Raw genomic sequence first — 19,727 nt, forward strand, 5'->3', positions numbered from 1 at the left:
TTTATATATATATATATATATATATATAAATATATTAAACCTACTACTCACTTGTTCACATGCACAATGTACTCTGTTCATTACTGGAATTATTAGATTGTCATAGAAAAGAAATAAAAACTCAGACAGAATGAAAAGATTGTCAGTGACTGGTTTTATTGTGTTGTGCAGAAACTGATCCTGAATTTCCTCCAGATGATCAGCAGCGATCACAAATAATTTAATCTGATGCTTGTAGCCTTTCTTTTTTCGTCTCTATATGTGTGTGTGTGTGTGTGTGTGTGAGGGGTTATACTGAATACAGATAGTTGTAGATAACCACAGGCCACACTAATGAAATGGACCGAATTACAGAAGAAAACAGTTTACAACACGTATAAAAATCTGAGACTCATGAACAAGGTATTGTAGAAAACATTTGTATTTTTGACGTGTACTTAACCTCATGTGTATACTGAATTTAAAATCATCTCAGGGTTAATGATGAAGATCTACATCAAGACCTGTTCTGGCACTGAGGTGGTGGACCGAACCGGACGGCTGAGTCACTGGCTGTCTTCATACAACTCCTAAAGACCTACCTCTTCCTGAAGCACTTCAGTGTCTGTCCATTTCTTGCTGTATTACCTTCCAACTGATGGTATTCGAAAGTCTGTGAACCAGTATTGATGTATTCATTCATAGAGACTTCTGGAAGTCACTCTGGATAAGGACGTCTTCCAAATGCTGTAAAATGTAGAAATAAACAGCTGTATAGGAGTTCTGATAACATTTGGACTGTTGCAGTATCCCAATCCATGTCCTGCTCACTATATTGTGGACTAGCGAGTGTAGATATTTTATAAATCACGGGTGGGCAAACGTTTTGGCTCAAGGTCCAAACTGAATAGTAAAATATAACAGATGGGCCAGGGCTAATATAAACATATTATTATAATATTACACTATTTAATAATAATAATAATAATAATAATAATAATAATAATAATAATAATAATTGTATTCATTTATTAATTTTTTTATTTATTTATGTTAACAATATAATATATAAATTACTATAAGGGACATGTGAAGCCTCTTGATCTGACTGGTTGCTAGTGTAGTTAGCATGCTTGAGGGAAAGATATTGTGTTGTATTTTTTATTTTTAAAACAGTTTCTTGCTATATAAGACACACTGCCTTTGACAGAACTTCAGTGAAAAAATATTTATCTGTCTCCTCCTTATTAAAAACTCGACACTCACACCGTCTACTTTACTTTACTTTAATAATACAGGACATGCTGAGCACAGGGGGCGTGGTTATCAGAGGGGAAGGGGCGGAGCTCTCTCTCAGTTCTCTGTAATGAAGGTGAAAGTGAAAATAGTTTTCGACTCAGAAACAGAGAAACTGCACCGTTACACTTCCTGCTGTAACGGACTGATAAAGGAGGAATATATGTGTGTGTAGACAGGAGACATTTTAAACACGGGGTTTAAACCTTAATGAGATAAATACCGAATATGAGCCCCATATAACTCTTACAAAACACATTTATTGTAGGAAAAATATGGAGGAGATATTAAGCTGAACTGAGCTCATAAAAATGACTGTGGAGCTGTAACTTCAATGAAAGTTTGGATCATGTTCCATTCACTAACATGGGAACTGGAGGGGTTAATAATTGTACTGCAGACAGCCACTAGAGGGAGGTAGAGGCATTTTGGCTTCACATTTATACCCCTGGTACGATGTCCATCCTTATAGACAGTCAGTGGTGTGATTATTTTCTTTATGGGATTCAGCTTGTGTGTTCTGCACATGTGAGTTTGAATCATCATCTCAATCATCAGCCAAACTGTGTTGTGTTTCTCTACCTTTAATCTAAATGTGTGTTGTTTGGTTCTCAGTGCTGTATTTAGCAGTGATCTAGTCTGTTCTACTGGATATCCAGAAAGTCTAACAATTTAAAGACATTTAGTGTGTAATTTAATTTCCTCTCTGATGTAAAAAAAATGTCTAATTGTTTCAGTTTGAACTGATATTAAGCCAATAAAGTTAAATAAATAAATCCCTATTTACTTCATATGTTCATATGTTCATCTGTACTGTAATATCCTCTGTTCTGTCTCCATCAGTGACCTGACACAGGTAATCTCCAAAATCTGACCCTCTACAGTCTCTCAGCTGTAAGGAGACGTTTCCTCTCTCCAGCTCCTGAGTGTCCAGACTCACTCTGCCCCTGTAACCTCTCCCCTCTGTCACCTCTCTGTTCTTATAAACACAAACACAGTCTGTCTCCTTAAACCACCGGATCTCCATGTTAACAGCACTGATTTCAGGAGACAGACGACATGAGAGAGTGACAGCAGAGTGATTATACCACTCTTTACCACTGGGACCAATGAGTTTAAACTCATCTGTGTAGAAACACACACACACACACAATTAGATTGATCTTTAATAAACAAGGTTAATAAATGAATTAATTGAAATATAACTTACTGCTTGCAGTCGCCATGTTTATTTCTTTCTGAATTTTCAAGCTACATACACAGGGAGAGGGAGAGAGAGAGAGAGAAAGAGAGAGAGAGAGAGAGAGAGAGAGAGAGAGAGAGTCTTCATTTTAAACTAGTAAACTCATAAATACATGGTAAGAAATTAGACAATGTATTTTGGAAGATTAGTTTATGTACTTTAGCATGATGCTAACTCCTCTTACCTTCTCTGTTCCTAATATAAACACATCTGCTGCTTTAGCTGAAGCGTTTCCACATTTCAGAGCGGCTCATATTCGGTATTTAATTTATTACAGTAAATGTTTGACACGCTGTTTAATCTTTTCCCGCATCTAAAAATATATTTCTCTCCTGTTTTAGTTTGTAAGACCAGGAAGTTTAACGGCGCTGTCAAACCTGTTGATCTGCTTCAGTCCAACATTTCTTTCGTTTTCACCTCATTACAGTCTCTGAGACACCTGAGGGATAGCCCCGCCCCTTCTACACGATAACTCCGCCCCCTGTTTAGTCTTCTTCGTTCACGATAATACTGTATATTTATCAATACAACTGCTTCTAACACTACGAATAATAATAATAATAATAATAATAATAATAATAATAATAATGATGATGATGATGATGATGATGATGATGATGATGATGATAATAATAATAATAATAATAATAATAATAATAATAATATGCATCCTTCATTCTCAATGTTAACCAAAACTAATACCTTGAATTTCTTCTCTCACCTTCATCTGTATTTTGTGTTGGGACACTAGATTCTGGTATCACTTTATTAAATTCAGCTTTTATGTTTGTTTTACTCCAGACACCAGAGTAAAGAGTAAAAAGAGTGACACTGTCACTGTGTTAAAAACATTGTTATGTCTTTAAATTTAAACTCTTTTTTTTTCTACTCCTAGCACAACCAATCATGATGTCAGTAAGATGATGGTGATGTGTGATGGTACCATTCAACCACATGTATATGGTTATGTATGTGTTTTTTTTTAATACCTGTTATATTAGACAACATATATATGTTTTGATTATAAGGATTATTACACATTTAGTGAGAAACCTAAGCTTTATTGAGATTACAGTACAGTACAGATTATTGAGTTACAGGCATGCACACTGTCTGCTCTCTGCTCTGTTGGTGTACTTTGACTTTGTGCTTGTCTTTACAAAATATCAGGTCAAATGAAGACAAAAAGTTTATTGATACAAAAGAAATAACTTTAATTTAAGAGTAAATCAGTAAATCCAAAAACCAAAGAACAAAGAAATACCCAAGACATAGACCTACACAACTGGTTAAAGTCTACGCATACAGAGATTACAACAACATCAACACTCCACTGACTTCCACTGACTTTATGAACCAGGCAAAGAACCCAGAACACAGGGCATCTTCCATAGACTAAACAGAGAACAGGTGACCAGTAATCAGTAGAACATGTGACTTAAAAAGAAACATAGAGAACAGAAAACACAGTGAGGACATCTAGTGGACAAAACAATAACAAGGACAGATACTGACAGTTGTGAAAGTGCAGTATTAGTGTTGGGCAAGGTAAACATCTCCTGTACTTAACTGAAATTAGAGATATGCCAGTGAAAGTGTTACTTCAGTAAAAGTCCTCATTCTGAATTTCTACTCGAGTTAAAATACAACAGTATGTGTATCTAAATGTACTTAAGTAAAAAAAAAGAAGTGCTACTTTTATCTTAGCTTTAATGCTGTAATTCTTTTGTAATTAACTACTAATTATATGTGAGAAGAATCTGTCACTCTACTCACACATGCCTGTTAATACAAGTTCTTAGAAATAAACATGACAGATGTCAGTTAACATTTTTCTGAGCTGTGACTGTGTCCAAGGGGAACATGTGGGTGTAAAATAGCAGGATTTTAGAACAATTAGGTTTTGCTGTTAAGATTTATGTTATATTTAATATAAGAACAAATTAAAACCTGATGAAACACTTTACCATGCAGATGTTGAGATGACAAACTTGTCAGTTTATTTGTGTGTGTGTGTGTCTTTGTGTTTACAGGGTACAGGAACTTGTACATGGGCACTACACTACGACAAGGACCCTTATATAAAAACTGTGGCTTGTAAATTGTTTCCTAAAGTGCATAAAAATGAAGTAAATAGTAAATACTACAGCGGGACAGTCTGAGCTGGTAACTCTTACAGAATAACGAATGTGTGCTGGACATGCCTGTGTCCTGGGGAATCAGTTTTAAACAAATGACAAGCAAGGATATAAGCAGATTAATGTGTGTTGGTGCAGTGGTAGTGTGTGTTAATGTGTGTTGGTGTGTGTTAATGTGTATTCGTGTAGTGTTAATGTGTGTTAGTGTGTATTAGTGCAGTGTTCATGTGTGTTAGTGCAGTGTTAATGTGTGTTAATTTGTGTTACTGTGTGTGTTAGTGCAGTGTTGATGTGTGTTGGTGTGTGTTCGTACAGTGGTAGAGCATGTTAGTGTGAGTGCAGTGGTGTGGTGTGTTAGATAGATAGATAGATAGATAGATAGATAGATAGATAGATAGATAGATAGATAGATAGATAGATAGATAGATAGATAGATAGATAGATAGATCCACATTAACCTTTTACACACAAATCTTTCATCAGTCACTCTGTCAGGATTTATTTCTAGTAGATTGTAGGTTTGTTTAGAATATTCTTGCTCTTTAAGTTACAGTGTTTATCTGATCATACCTCAATTTATTAGACTCATGAATCTAATAAAACTGAAACTGTTTCCAGGTTCTGAACTGAACATGACGTGTGTAATTAACTCTCAGTGTGGTGTGATGAAGCAGGGGATGGATCCTGATAGAAAGCTGCAGTGTGGAGCAGCAATAAGAGGGAGAGGAGGAGCTGAACAGGAAAAAGGATGTTTCAGTGACTACACCTACTGCATGGATCTGTACTGATAGAAATAAACATCTGATCTGCCTTCAATAATAAAAAAGGAAAAAAAACAAGAGACTTGTTGACCTCTACTGGTGGAGGCATTTATTACAATTATTCTGTACATTTCCAAATACAAAACATTCCATAGAACTTTCATTAATAATACATTACACATATAGAGTATGTGGAAATGTGTCACTCATACACCATAGGAAAATTATTAATGATCTGGTTAATGTTTTCATTCTTTTTTTACTATTATAAAAATTGTTTATTGATTAAAGAATGACACACATTACTTTCCCCATTTAGTTTAACATGTAATGCTGTAAAAAGTCTGAGAAACAATTTATTTCTTCTTATTACTTATTACAATTATAGGTATGTGGTTCCTTCATCAGTCTCTCTGCTTTCTCTGTCTTGAAGCTAATAAAAAGAAAATACTGCAGTCACTTCACAGGGAAACCTTCTGAACTCAAGACTTTCCCTAACATGGAAAACTTAAAAAAAACATCTTTACCTCAAACATAGGCAAAGTGCTTTTTGTACTGTCTTCTATCATAAAGTTTAGTGTTATAAAATTCTCTACACAAAAGCTTATCAGTTTATCGTTATCTAAACACTAAAAATGTTTTCATTGTGCCTTTGCTTTTAAAAAAAGTTCTGCAATCACAGTACCAGTTTGCATGATGTGACATTTGGTATAATCCAAAACCCTCCTCATGTAAGTTTTAGATGAGTATCATAGCAGCACTCACACTCTGACATTTTAAAAGAAAATTTCTCACAATGCCTGAACTTTACAACTGTCTTTCTTTACAAATGTCACAAAAACCGTCCTCTGGTGAGCATGTTGCATTAGGAAATATAAGAACACTGATCTCAAGTCATGATAAAAGAATTCTGTCCCAATGTGTGATTTTTCCCTGCAACAGCAAAACTGAGCCCAAAGTCATGCAGTGTAAACTCAGCTTAAACCTGCTGCTGGTTCTGATCCGTTAAACTCATCACTGTTGTCCTGTAGACTTCTTCTCTCAGTCTGAGATATTCTGTGAGATCTGAATGCTTCTGTTTAAGAATCCTTAGCTCTCTGTGTTCCCGTCCATCTGTTCTGCTCTTCCTGCATCTTTGGGGTTGAGGCCAAAATGTTTCTTTGAAGTTCAGGCAGGATGATTATCGAAGTGAATGAATATCGAATAGAATATATTCTATTATATATTATAGAAATGCAATGAATTTATTACACAGATTATGCAGTGAAGTGTAGTGAACTCTGACCTTTCACAAAACATCAACCCCTTCAAACTCCAAATGTAAAATGATATAGTACAGTTTCGTGTTTTTGGGAAGGTCAATTCTAGAAGTAAGGATAAAACACTTGGGGTGTGCTGTTATATAAAAAACAATCAACAAGAGAGTCACTGATTCCAGAGTGTTTTCATGTAACAGCACAATTTAAAGTGATTTATTTCTCTCATACCCAAATACCACAGCAATCTGCAACACATTGTTTTGAATGTTTAAACATTTTTTCATTAAATAATGATGTATCTTAGTTTATATCCATTTACACCAATCAGAATGAAGTATTCAACATCCTCATCAATGTGTCAAACCAGCGTATCATCAAACCATTAAAATGAACCATCGGCTTTCCAGTAAAGTGTAAATGTCCTCCCTGACCCTCTCAGTCTGGCAGGAACCCCATTCTTCTTATTATTCACTAAATATACTCTTGTTCTGGGTTTGTTACGCTCAACACCGTTATATTATATGCTTCTTTCAGCAGACTGAGATGTTCTGTGACCTCGAAAAGTCTGTGGTGAAGAGTCTCCAGCTCTCTGTCCCTCTCCTCCATCTGTCTGCTGAAATCTTCCTGCATCTGTGTTTTTGAGACTAAAATGTTTCTCCGGAGTTCAGGCAGGATGATCTTCATGAGCTTTCGCTCTGCCTCCATCATGGCCTCTCCTTCATATTCCTCTCTGATCTCCTCCATCTTTTGTTTATGTCTCTCCCCCATCTGTCTCCTCTCCCTCTCTCTCTTTTCTTTTAGTTTCTTCACCTTTTCTTCCATTTCTGTCCGTCGCTCAGCCTCTCGTTTCAGTTCCAGATTCAGTTCTCTCTTTTTCTCTTCATCCCTCTCTTCTTTCATCTTTCTCTCCAGTTCAGTTGTTCGGTCATCAAGTTGTCTGATGTCTCCTTCATGCTCCTGAATCTCTCCCTTTATCTTTCTCAGAGAGTCCTGTCCCACCTTTTCAATTTGTTCCTTCAATTTTATCTCCTCTCTCGTCCTTTTCTCTTCTCTTTCCTTTAGTATTTTTGCCTTTATGGCTCTAATCTGAGATTCTGTCTCCAGGTAGATCTCACTGCTGTAAAATTTCTCTCTGCTTCCTTCCACCATCTTCTCTATCTTCTCCAGCAGTTCTGAGACCTGAGAACCATCTCCACTCTCCTTAATGTTGAGACAGTGAAACCTGTTCCCACATTTCTCTACAAGTCTCTGGACCTCCTGGTCTCCTGATTGGATAAACTCCTCAATGTTCTTCTTCTGAAGTTCATCTGTAACACTGAATATGATCATGGTGTTTCTCCAACATCTCTCTCCAAAGATCTCCTCCATTTTCTCCAGCATCCCTCTCTCCTCTCCTGTATGCTGCATTACAGGTATGACCAGGAGGAAGGCGTGGGGTCCTGGAGCAGACAGATGGACACAGATTCCCATGTCCTGTCTCAGCTTCTCCAGAGAGAGTTCAGAAGAGAACCAGTCAGGAGTGTCCACCACAGTCACCTTCCTCCCAGACACCTCCCCCTGTGTGCTCTCACTCTGCTGGGTGACTGTAGATGTAGCTGTAGATGTAGCAGCCTGGTTCTTCTCCTTTCTGCCCAGGATGGTGTTTCCTGTTGCACTCTTTCCAGATCCCGTCCTCCCCAGCAGCACCAGCCTCAGTTCTGCTACAGAAACCAACACTGAAGAATGAGGACTAGACGATTCTCCACCCACTGAAAATGAATGAAGAATGAATCATTTAATCCAGAATTATTTTAATAAAGAACTTACTGTATTTTGGTGATTACACTGTTCATAGTGTAGTAGAAGCATAGTGGTGGTCAATTTTTGAGGAAATCTGGTGAGCCTACATACTTTTGAAGCATTCATGCATCTATGTTCACAGATGAAAAACAATGTTACATAGTTTCTTCTTTTTAGTCATTTGCAATTCCACCCACTAGAAAGCTTTCTCTTATCTCATGACAGCTAACAATCATAGCAGGGAAAGGATTACATTTGCTTCCTCTGAGACACATTTTCATTATTTGTTACTGTCCCTGTTTTATACCAACTTTTAAATTCTGATATTTACACTGGAATCAAATTATAAATGGTACTATTAAGTATCACTGCAATATATTTAAGATATTTACAAATTATTTATTATGTATATTCGGGATTTCCCATTTGGAAACACTAACATTCTTCAAAGCATATTTTAATTGCTTAATTTGACAAATTACTCACATGTTGGAAGTAACCATTCTTTGCTGTTTCTTCTCCTGATGGGGGCTGATGATTCTGGATCTGTTTGTTCCTGCAGCTGCTTTGTTTTCTCCTCCAGAAGTCTGTCTTTCTCCTGAAGCTGTTTGTCTCTTTCCATTAGCTGTGTCTCTCTCTCAGTTAGGAGACTCTCTGTCTCTTCAAGCTCTTTGTTTTTTTCTGCTAACTGTGTCTTCTGTTGCTTCAGTCCGATCATCATTTCCTGTAGTTGATTCTTCTTGTCCTGCAGCTCCTGTCCCAGTGTCTCCAGTTTATTTTTACTGGTTTCCAGCTCTATATTTGTGCTCTTAAGCTGTGTTTCTTTCTCACTCAGCAGTTTGTACAGATTCTCCATTTCCTTCATTTGTACTTGTGCCTCCTGTATTTGTGTTTCTTTTAGTTTCAGATGTTGATCTCTCTCCTGTAGAGCTCTTTCTCTCTGCTGTAGCTCTTTAGTCTTCTTCTCTAATTTTATATTAGTGTCTTTGAACACTGTGTCTTTTTCCTCCATGATTTTCTCTCTTTTTCTCAGTTCTGTATCTTTATTCTCTATTTGTCGTTTATAATCTTCTAACTGCTGTTCTTTATGTTCCAGTGATTTAGACATGCTGTCCAGTTCCAGTTTAGTGTCTTTTAGCTCTTCTTCAGTTTTTTCAAGGTTTCTGATCTTCTTTTTAAATCCAGCAAAATCATTTTTCTCATGTATTTTGTATTCTGAAATTAAAAGAAGTTTTAAGTGGCATAATGGGTAACGTTTTATAATAACTGCACACTATGAAGCATTAGTTAATCGGTTAATCAGAGTAAATACTTCAGCATGAGTATATACTTCATTCAGAAGGCATTGCTTCTATATTAATAGGCATAGCATCCAGTTTACGAATGTCATTATAAATCCTTTATTCTTGATGAACCTCTGACAAGCCCAAAATATCAGGTTTCTATGTAATGTAATATTAATTTCAAAATTATAAATTGATCATTAATAATATATGTATATGCAATTATCAAATACTTTAAAGATAAGCTTTTTGATCAGGAACAAAGGATTTATAATGGCATTTATTAACTTGTTGCTAATGTCTATTAATGTAGAAGCAATGCTTTCTAAATGGTGAAGTAAGTATTTAGACATTTACTTAACTAAAGCTTTATAGCGTGCAGTTACTAAAAAGCAAAACCCAATAATGTGTGCACAAAATGCTATTTTTCAAAACACATAATACTTTGATACTTCAGTACAGGTTTTATTTGATATTTGATAGGATATCAAGGATTATTCATTGAAATACAATTTCTTGCAATAACAGTCACAACCATTTCCCTTTCTTTATCTCCTAAACTTCATGCTATTTGTGCAGTGTCTTTATAGCTGTGAAGTTCAGACTACATTCTTACTGGAGATCTCATTACTGAACACTTCATGCTGTGAAAATGTAGAGGTGTGTTCACTTCTGTAGCTCATTCCATACTCACCAGTCAGTAGAACAGATTTCTCCATTTCTATTCTCTCATCTTCTGTCCATTTTCTATCCCTCTGTGAATAAAAGAGTAAGAAGGTTTCATACATGACTCCATACTGTACGTAAATAAAGCATTAAATAAACATGAAATGTTTCTCTGTTTAGATCACCGTTTGTGTGTGTGTGTGAGAGAGAGAAAGAGAGAGAGAGAGAGAGAGAGAGAGCGAGGGAGAGAGAGAATGAGAGAGAGAATTATCCATACATCCATCCATTCATTCATCTATTGATCCATTTTCTGTACCCTTTATACTACACAGGATCACGGCAAGCCTGGAGCCTATTCCAGGGGATTCTGAGCACAAGGTGGGGGAAACCCTGGACAGGGTGCAAACCCATCACAGAACACAATCACACACACACACACACACACACACACACTATGGACAATTAAGAGATGCCAGTCACACTACAACACGTCTTTACACGATGGAATGAAACCAGAGTACACGGAGTAAACCCCTGAATAATGGCACAGCACACCTATCAGAGTAAACAACAGAATTCCCAAACACTGACAGCGAACCCCACTGTTGTAGGGTGTGTGAACAGATCTGTTACATTGAAATAGAATTTAACCCAAAGTTTGCAGATGGACTTCAACGGGGTACATTTTTTTCATACAAATTTTTTTTTACTTTTTTGATTTGTTTGAATTTCCAAAAAGTGTTTACACTCATAGCAAAAATAATAAACATAACAACAATTGTATTAATAGCAATTTGCTAACAATGGCTGTGTTTCGAGAACATGTTTAAATGGCTATGTTTCTAAAACATTTTTTTTGTTATGCATAATAAACCATCACTGGGAGCTATTACCATGGTAACTCATTTACCTATAAATGATCACTGGCCTAATTATATTATGCTCTTATCAAAAGGATTCATGAACTTTTATTTTGAATAATAGTTTACTCACCTGATGAACCCAGACGTCTTTAAATAAAGGATGATGTAGGAAAAAAACAAAAAGTAAGATTGTTGAGATTATTAAAAATGTATTGTAATTTTAATTATTTTGGTATTTTATCCTGTAGTATTAGCTATAAGCATTCTGTAATTTATATCAGGAATTCTGTTTTTATCCTGTACAAGCTTGTTTCTCTGCTCTTTCTACTGATTTGGAAAAATACCTTTAGTCCTTACAGTATTAGAAACAAATCTTTGAGAGGGAGTTATTGCTGTGAAATCACATTCAAACAAAAACATTCAACTTTTTGTACCACTGTGTAGGTCTGATTTCTAGAATGCCTAATGAGAAACTAGAAAACAGCATGATGAATGATCTGCTAGCGATCACAGTCTGTTGTGTTCACTACACTATGATCATGATGCTCAGTGGTAAATTAACACTCACCTGTCTTGTCTGTCCTTTGAGGAGCTCCAGACTCCTCCTGTAGTTGTGAATCATGTTGATGATATCAAAATTATAAAATGAAATGAAATTATAAAATGTAGATAAGAACTGTTACTCTGGTCATAACATAGTTAATATGTCTCCCATACTGAGGTGTAGCTCAAGTTATTTACTACTTACCCTTGAGGACTGCTCTGTGCAAAACAACAGAGAGAGATGTAGTGTTAGATAAAATACATTAACGGCTGCTTCTTTTTCTATAATCATTTATTAGCTGTTGATGAACAAAAATAAAATCATTACTGCTGTTTCACTTATAACTGTTCTTCATCATTTACTGATTTATTTATGATACAGATGCCGATTGGATGATTTAGGAATTTCATCCTCTCTGGGACAAAAATGATATTACATGCTTCTGGTGGAAAAGATTTTTGTAACATGGACTGTGCTGCTGTTCTTCACTGGATGGATTATTACAGCTGAGATTTGTGCAGTGAAATCAGAGTCAGTATGTCCTTAACCAAAATTTGTAATGCTTAAAATATAAACACCTGAACCTGCTTATGTAGTGAAGTATTGACAGTTTTGCTGCTGTGCCAAGCCACTGTTTGCTATTCCAGTGTTTGCTTTTTGTGTTTGATCCAGTGTTCTATTATCCCGGTTATTAGCTGCTCCAGAGCTCTGACACCGCAGCCAGTTATGCTGGTTGCTTCCGCACCCTAGCAGCCCAAACCCTACACTCTAAGCATAAATGGGCACTAAGGATGAGTAGCAGGTGCTTTACCAGTACATCAACCTGGCCATCCGCATGGACATCATGATCTGCACCCATCCAACATCCAGTGTTCCGCAGACCTTCTCAACGTATAGTGACACCCCACAGCCCATGCCCATCCTGATATTGCCCCCAGTATCAGGACTTAGTGGAAATATTCAGCAAGGAAAGGACTGCCCAATTATCCCCTCACTGGCTTGGGACTGTTACTTTGAACTCCTTTCTAGATCCTCACCACCCAAGAAAAAGCTCTACCTGCTATCTGTCCCTGAGACCTAGGCCATGGAGGAGTACATCGAGGAGGCACTGACTGCTGGGTTCATCAGACCATTCACTTTTTTTGTGGAGAAAAAGGAGGGAGCCTGCAACCTTGAATCTATTATCGTGGCCTAAATGCTGTGACCACCAGGTACTCTTATCCTTTCCCATTGGCCCCACCTGTCTTGTAACATCTAAGGGAAGCCCACATATTTACTAAACTGGATCTATAAAGAACCTAGAATCTTACAAGAATCAAAGAGGTGGATGAGTGGAAGACGAGTGGAAGAAGTGGAAGATGAGTGGAGGCCGCTACGAATTCCTGGTAATGACGTATTGGCTAAACAGCACACAGGCAGTCTTCCAGTCTTATATTAATAAAATCTTCAGAGACCTCCTGAATCACTCCATCATTGCCTACATAGACGATATCCTAATTTACTCAAAACAACATGAACTGCACATTGATCATGTATGCAGCATTTTGCTGGAGGACCCTTTACCCTCTATTTCACCAGTGCTATATTTGACAGTGATATATTTGTCTGTTCTATTGTATTAACTACTGGATTTAAGTAACTTTATGTCTTTACAGTTCTGTAAGTTACTCTGGATATTGGATACATTTGCCAAATGCCATAAATACTACAATCTAAAGGTCACATTTAGTGTGTAATTTAATTTCCTTTCTGATGTAAAAATGTCTCTGAATGTTTCAGTTTAAACTGATCTTGAGCTGATCTCTGATTCTGTAAGATTGTTCACTAATGAGTGTGTGTCAGCTTTTTCTCTCTCAGAATCAGTGTGTAAGTCAGATTTCTGTGACTGTAGAACACAAAATGACAAAGTAAACAACAGTATGAGGAACAACAGGCAGCGAATACAGTCTGTTGTGTTCACTACAAGAACTTTTCTCAAGATGCTCATATATCTATTTGCTATTGCACAGTCGAATCTATTTCATTTGCACAATAAATTTATTATTTATGCTGCATCAAGACATCACTGGTAGAAAAAAGGGGTTTATACTCACGTATCGTTAGCCCCTGTGAAAGTAAATAAAACAGTGTAAAGATTTTATGTATGTTTACAAATGTGAATTGTTCCATGTGAAAACTGTTACTGTTACTTTTAGTTAAACACAGCTGATGTGTGCCTCAATAAAAAAGAGGAAAACTAGATAACAATCAGTCATCCCACACAGTAAATCTGTTTCATTTAGCCTTGTGCTAATATACAGACTGAAGTGTCAGTAAATGTTTACTGTTCATTTCAGGAAGAATACATTTTCTTTTCTAGGGGACTCGACGCTGCGTCATAGATGATGTTATGTGAACACTTCATTGAATCTAAAGCTGTATGTGCCCACACACCAATTTATTAGGACAGGCTTTGATAGTGTTTGATTGTGTTGTCTTTATTGTATTTATTGTCTTTTTTGCACTGTCTTGTGTATGCTCTGTTTGCATCTAGCTGCACACTGTGCACTTTACGTGGCTAAGACAAACTTCTGTCCTAGCTCTGTGGTGTTGTTTGTTGTTTAGTATTGAACTTGTTGTTGTATGTTTATGTTGCACCAGGTCCTGGAGAAACGTTGTTTCATTTCACTATGTACTGCGCCAGCTATATGTGGTTGAAATGACAATAAAAGCTTCTTGAATCTTGAATCTTGAATCTTGATAGGACATGTGACAAAGGGAATACAAACCAACAAGTCCATCTTTGTCACATCCAGCATTGTTTGCATGTTTGCAAAAAGAGAAGTCGCTTGTTCTAAGCTTGATGACTGCTTCCTGACTTCAGGAAGAACCTCAGATCAGGTCCAAGGACTGGTTTGTGACAATAGACATCAAAGACACCTATTTTCACATAGGCATTCTGCCAGAGCACAGGAAGTTCACTTTCGGGGATGAAGCATTACAATATTGTGTTCTTGCTTTTTGGTCTAGTCCTATCACCACATTTACGAAGTGCATGGATGCTGCCCTGTTGCTGCTACCTCTCCAGGGCATCTGTGTACTGAATTACCTGGATGACTGGCTCATGCTGTCCAAGTCAATAGCCACCTTCTTGGTGGTAGTTTGTAATTCCACCATGATGCAGGTATGTCTGTCTTGGGTAGCTTCCATCCTTTTAGCAGTCTAAGCTATTCAGTTAGGCCAAAGCCTCTCTGTCTCTGACTGCTCTGCCTCATGGTAGCAGCAGCCAATATTATCCCTTCACAGAATCTGCTCTATATGAGGCCGTTCCAGCTCTGGATCAGGGGTCCAAGCTTTCATTCCCACAGGACTGACCCTTCTTATGATAAGACCCTGGTTCCTGACATGTCATCACAAGAAAATGGATGCCTCACTTTCAGGATGGGGATCGGCCTTAGATGGCCACCCCATCCAGGATGTCTGGGAGGGCCCTCATCTCCAGGCAATTTATGGCCTACCATGTGTTAATGCACACAGACAGCACTATGGTAGTTTCCTTTATCAGTCATCAGGGCTGAGAGTGATTTTCATCCCATTCCACATAAATTGGGATGCAGACTTCCTGTCAAGGCAAGTGATGAAGCCTGGAATTTGGCATTTCCACCCTCAGGTAGTGTAGCACATTTGGAAGATTTTCACTGGGCAGAAGTGGATCTGTAGGCCTCCTAAGAGTCATCCCACTTTCCGCTATAGTATTACATTTCCCATGCTCCTTCGTGGACAGACATTGACCGGTGAGTGGCCGCATGGGTATAGAGGTTTCCATAGCATCAGCCATGATGCAGCGTTGAGTTCTCTCCAAACTACACAAGGTTACGTACGTCTAAAATGCTTTTAATGTTTCTATTTGATGCTTGGATTAAAATATAATATATGTCATAAGTTTATAAAATGTGAGCCTTTACCATTAGCGTAAAGTTGAGTTATTTGCTTACCTCTGTGAGAAGTTCTGTATAAAACAACAAAGATAAATTTAATGTTAGATAAAATAGAATGCGAAAAACTCACTTGCAGCTAAACAATTTTCACTCTGTGCTTTCAGTACAAACATGTTCAGCCCAATTTGAATCATTATATATCATCAGACAGTGAATCATTATAAATAGTTTATATTTAAACAATAAAATACTTAATGGAGTTTTCCCCCAGTGCAGTAACAAAGATCTGTGATCAGCAGTTAGGTAAAACATTCCATACGAAGTGAAAATGCTGAGCATCACCATATTTTAATCCCATTTCTGATTTCTGAAAATCATTTCACTCTGCTACAGCTTAGTTTTTGTCTCATCTGTCCATCATCTATGTTTTGAGTGAGCTGAAATCTGTTCCTTTGTTCTTGAAGCTTATCTGTGTGTTTATCTGTCTATTGGATAAAGACTCTGAGGTCATGCTGGTGGATTTTTGTTCTTCGTCTCAGATCTCTACAGTCTGTCACCAATGTTTATGTTTAATCATCATATTTAGATTGTTGTAGTCAACTTGGTCCACAACCCCAATGTTCATTAAGGAGAATAAAATAATGTTTCTCTGTTTAAATTTTTTATTTTAAATTTTCAAGTGGATGTGCTGGTGTTCCCTTTCAAGGGAACCTGATGCAGCGCCATGGCTGACGCTCTGAGAACGCTTCTTGTGGAAGTTGTGTCCGAAGCTCTGTGTGAAATCATGCCGAGTTATCTGCTCAGGTATGTCATGTGACAAAGTGGTGAATGGCAGCAAGACCATAAAAGGGATCTACATCACATTACTCCAGCTTTTTTGTCTTCAGGAAGCTCTCTGTGTATGCTTGTGTCATTGTTTGTCCTGTCTGTTTAGGGAAAAATAAGATATATATAAAAGATTAGGAAAGATGGCAAGCAAATTCAGAAAGTGAGTGCATCCATGCCCCTGTTACATTACCGGGGAAGACTCACACTTTTTCTGTGTTGTTGGTTTGATAGAGGAGTGTTCATGTGCAAGTCTCAAAAGAGCCAACTGCATGCACTGCAAAACTTTTCCTCTCTGTAAGCTCCGCTCACAACTGTGCCTCATGGCTCAGGTCTGCTGCTTATTCTGGAGCCAAAGGTCCCCACTTGCTTTGTGATTTCATTCTACCTGAACGAGGAATCATTAGTCTTCATCTACAGTACCGATGAGGATATAATGTTGCCTACATGGGACTCTGCAGAGCTCGATGTGAGCAACAAGGAGCAAGTGACAGTCAGATTGTCACCACATTTTGTGATGTCCAAAAAGCTCCTGGAGGTGATTATATGTGCTGTTGATAAACATAGTTTAGATTATGATGAAAGGTTAGCATTGTTTACTCTGAGCTTGACGATTGCTACTTTTGCTCAGTTTTTAGGCTGTGCCCTATTGAACCAGTGTTAATGTATTCATTGATAGAGACTTCAAAGCAGTTTTTGTACGTCGCTCTGGATAAGAGCGTCTGCCAAATGCCAGAAATTTAAATGTAATGCTATCTAACTTCACGCCACCTTTCAACTCCATTCAGACATCTCTTTTTTTCCCAGACTTCCCCACTGAGGTGTCAAGAATATAGAATAATAATCGTTATTAGGCCACCGTTATTCAGTCATTGTGGGCCTAGATAAACATGGGTATGTGGTGATGCCTAGGGTTGAAGAGACAATTGTGAGCAATCTTTCCTCTTTAGTGGTCACATGGAGAAAGTCTGTGCTCCCCTTGAAGCCTTTTCAGCCACGATGTCCCCCTGATAAGAAAAGCCTACATGGCCGCAGATAAGGCTGTTGCTGAAGTCTCCTCATTGGCCCACCCCAGAGTCTGGCTTGTGTACAGTACTTCTTGGAAGATTCCTGTCAAAATGAACCTCCTCTCTCAGGCATAGGGGATGATTCGCCACCCCTGCCCTGAGATCTGGAACCTCTTGGTCTTTTTCCTGAGGTGGACCAGCTCCTGAACGAAGTTTCATTTTCCCAAATGAAGTTGTGTAGACTATTACCCTCTACATTCAGGTATATGAGGCAGCCATTGCTGGAAGTCACATGCCTGTTCTCTGGTCTCTCATTTTTTGCGTGGTGCCAGGTGGCTGAGGCTTTCCTGCAGATTCTCTGCGTCATCCTCTGAGGAGTTTCAGACAAAGGAAATGGCTCTGATATTAGCTGGTCATCCATTCTTAATGCAGACCTTCTGCCCTCCACCCCACAAGTTGGCAGAGCAGGAGAGACTGCACCTACTGTGCCCAGTTCAGGTTTCAAGTCCTCCCCTTTTTCGTCTGCTTTGGAGGCCACAACAAAAGCAATCTGGTCTCCAAGCAGCCCTTGTGATGAGAAAGTATATTGCCTTGTCTAGCAATCTGGCTAGGGGTATTTTCCTCCAGGATATTTGTGCTGTGGCAGGTTGGTCCTCTCTGCACACCCTTATCAGGTTATATAACCAGGACCTGGATCCCACACCTAGGTCCTAGGTCTTACAGGGCTTATGGTGCTCTGCTCCCAACTCATTTCTGCCCTTTCATGACCTCCACGACAGACATCTCTCGAGATTACATAGGTAACCTGGTGTAGTTTTATCCTTTTTATAATGAAGTAAACAGAAGTAAGTTTGGTGTGCAAAGAGTGACACAGGAAAGTGTTTTTTGGGGGGAATGTTGGGTGCTAGAATATTAATCACCAAAAACATGACAGACATTGTGATGTCACACCTGACTGACAGAATGAACCCTTTAATCATGATCCCTTTACAATAATTATATCACAGTTGAATATCTGGTATCAAAAGGTGCTGATTAATTTTTTATAGCTGCACAGGTATTAATATTTACTGATGTGACATAAATGAGAGGTTTATAATAATTGTCATATGATATCTTTTCTAAATCAGTTTATTTACAGGAGATGATTATTTATCATGTATGGAAGGAGTGTAGGCATTTTGTAAAAATCAGCAAAAATACAAGGCTTGTCAAGTTACAGAGTTTCAAGGCTGTTCAATGACATCAAATGTAACTATAAACAGTTTATGCAGTGTGGAGTTCGGGAACACTTACTCATCGTTACTGTCATCTCGCCTGTGCTGTCTCCATCAGTGACCTGACACAGGTAATGTCCCACATCTAACGGTGTACAGTCTCTCAGCTGTAAGGAGACGTTTCCCTTCCCCAGCTCTTGAGTGAACAAACTCACTTTGCCCTCATAACCTCTCCCCTCTGTCACCTCTCTGTTCTTATAAACACAAACACAGTCTGTCTCCTGAAACCACCGGATCTCCATGTTAACAGCACTGATTTCAGGAGACAGACGACATGAGAGAGTGACAGCAGAGCGATTATACCACTCTGTACCACTTGGACCAGTGAGCTTAAACTCATCTGTGTAGGGAGACACACACATACACACACACACAATTAGCATAATCCTTAATAAATGTTTGATTTATTTCAGGAAATGTAACTTACTGCTTGCAGTTGCCATCTTTATCTGCAGATGCAAACTAATGAAATCCTAAACACACACACAGAAAAAGAGAGCCCTCCATTTAAATAACTTAACATGCAAATAAATAGATACAAATTCCATACAATTCCACAATGAATTTTGGAGGATTAGTATAACATTTTATTGACTCGTAGGTAATCAACATGTACTTTAGCATGATGCTAACTCCTCTTACCTTCTTTGTACCTCGTATAAACACACCTGCTGCTTAGCTGAATTGTGTCCACATTTCAGAGCGGCTCATATTCAATATTTCCCTGCTTACGTTAAGTGTCTAACACCCTGTTTAAACTTTTCACATACCTACAATCAAATGTCTCTATCACACCTAGAAATCTAATGGCACCCTTATACCTGCTGGACTGTTTTTAAGTTTTACCTTCAGTACAATCACTGAGAGACCTTTCCTCCGTCACACCTGAG

At 38.0% G+C, this 19,727-nt stretch overlaps 1 protein-coding gene and 1 long non-coding RNA gene across 2 annotated transcripts; both read right to left on the reverse strand.

The window, feature by feature from the left end:
- Positions 1 to 1,079: 1,079 nt before the first annotated feature.
- On the reverse strand, positions 1,080 to 2,940 carry LOC131348320 (uncharacterized). Its single transcript, XR_009203912.1, has 3 exons — positions 2,703 to 2,940; positions 2,486 to 2,526; positions 1,080 to 2,400 (listed from the first exon to the last, which is right to left on the reverse strand). It is a non-coding gene; the product is annotated as an uncharacterized LOC131348320 (long non-coding RNA).
- A 2,579-nt stretch (positions 2,941 to 5,519) lies between these two features.
- Positions 5,520 to 19,727, reverse strand: LOC131348251 (trichohyalin-like). The gene is made up of 11 exons (XM_058383037.1): positions 19,480 to 19,727; positions 19,265 to 19,310; positions 18,857 to 19,177; positions 15,786 to 15,799; positions 13,905 to 13,917; positions 12,016 to 12,029; positions 11,836 to 11,872; positions 11,398 to 11,414; positions 10,433 to 10,493; positions 8,942 to 9,670; positions 5,520 to 8,424 (listed from the first exon to the last, which is right to left on the reverse strand). The coding sequence occupies exons 2-11, from the start codon at positions 19,278 to 19,280 to the stop codon at positions 7,148 to 7,150; spliced, it is 2,499 nt and encodes an 832-aa protein (XP_058239020.1). The 5' UTR covers positions 19,281 to 19,310; positions 19,480 to 19,727; the 3' UTR covers positions 5,520 to 7,147.

Source organism: Hemibagrus wyckioides, linkage group LG28 (genome assembly GCF_019097595.1).
Source record: "Hemibagrus wyckioides isolate EC202008001 linkage group LG28, SWU_Hwy_1.0, whole genome shotgun sequence".
In the NCBI taxonomy this organism is placed as follows: domain Eukaryota; kingdom Metazoa; phylum Chordata; class Actinopteri; order Siluriformes; family Bagridae; genus Hemibagrus; species Hemibagrus wyckioides.

Bases quoted from the DNA above. Each gene is read 5' to 3' on its own strand.
- LOC131348251 (XM_058383037.1), bottom strand. The intron at 9,671-10,432 runs GTGAGTATGGAA...TTTTAATTTCAG, and splicing joins GAAATCTGTTCTACTGACTG to AATACAAAATACATGAGAAA. The intron at 8,425-8,941 runs GTGAGTAATTTG...ATTCATTTTCAG, and splicing joins AGAATGGTTACTTCCAACAT to TGGGTGGAGAATCGTCTAGT.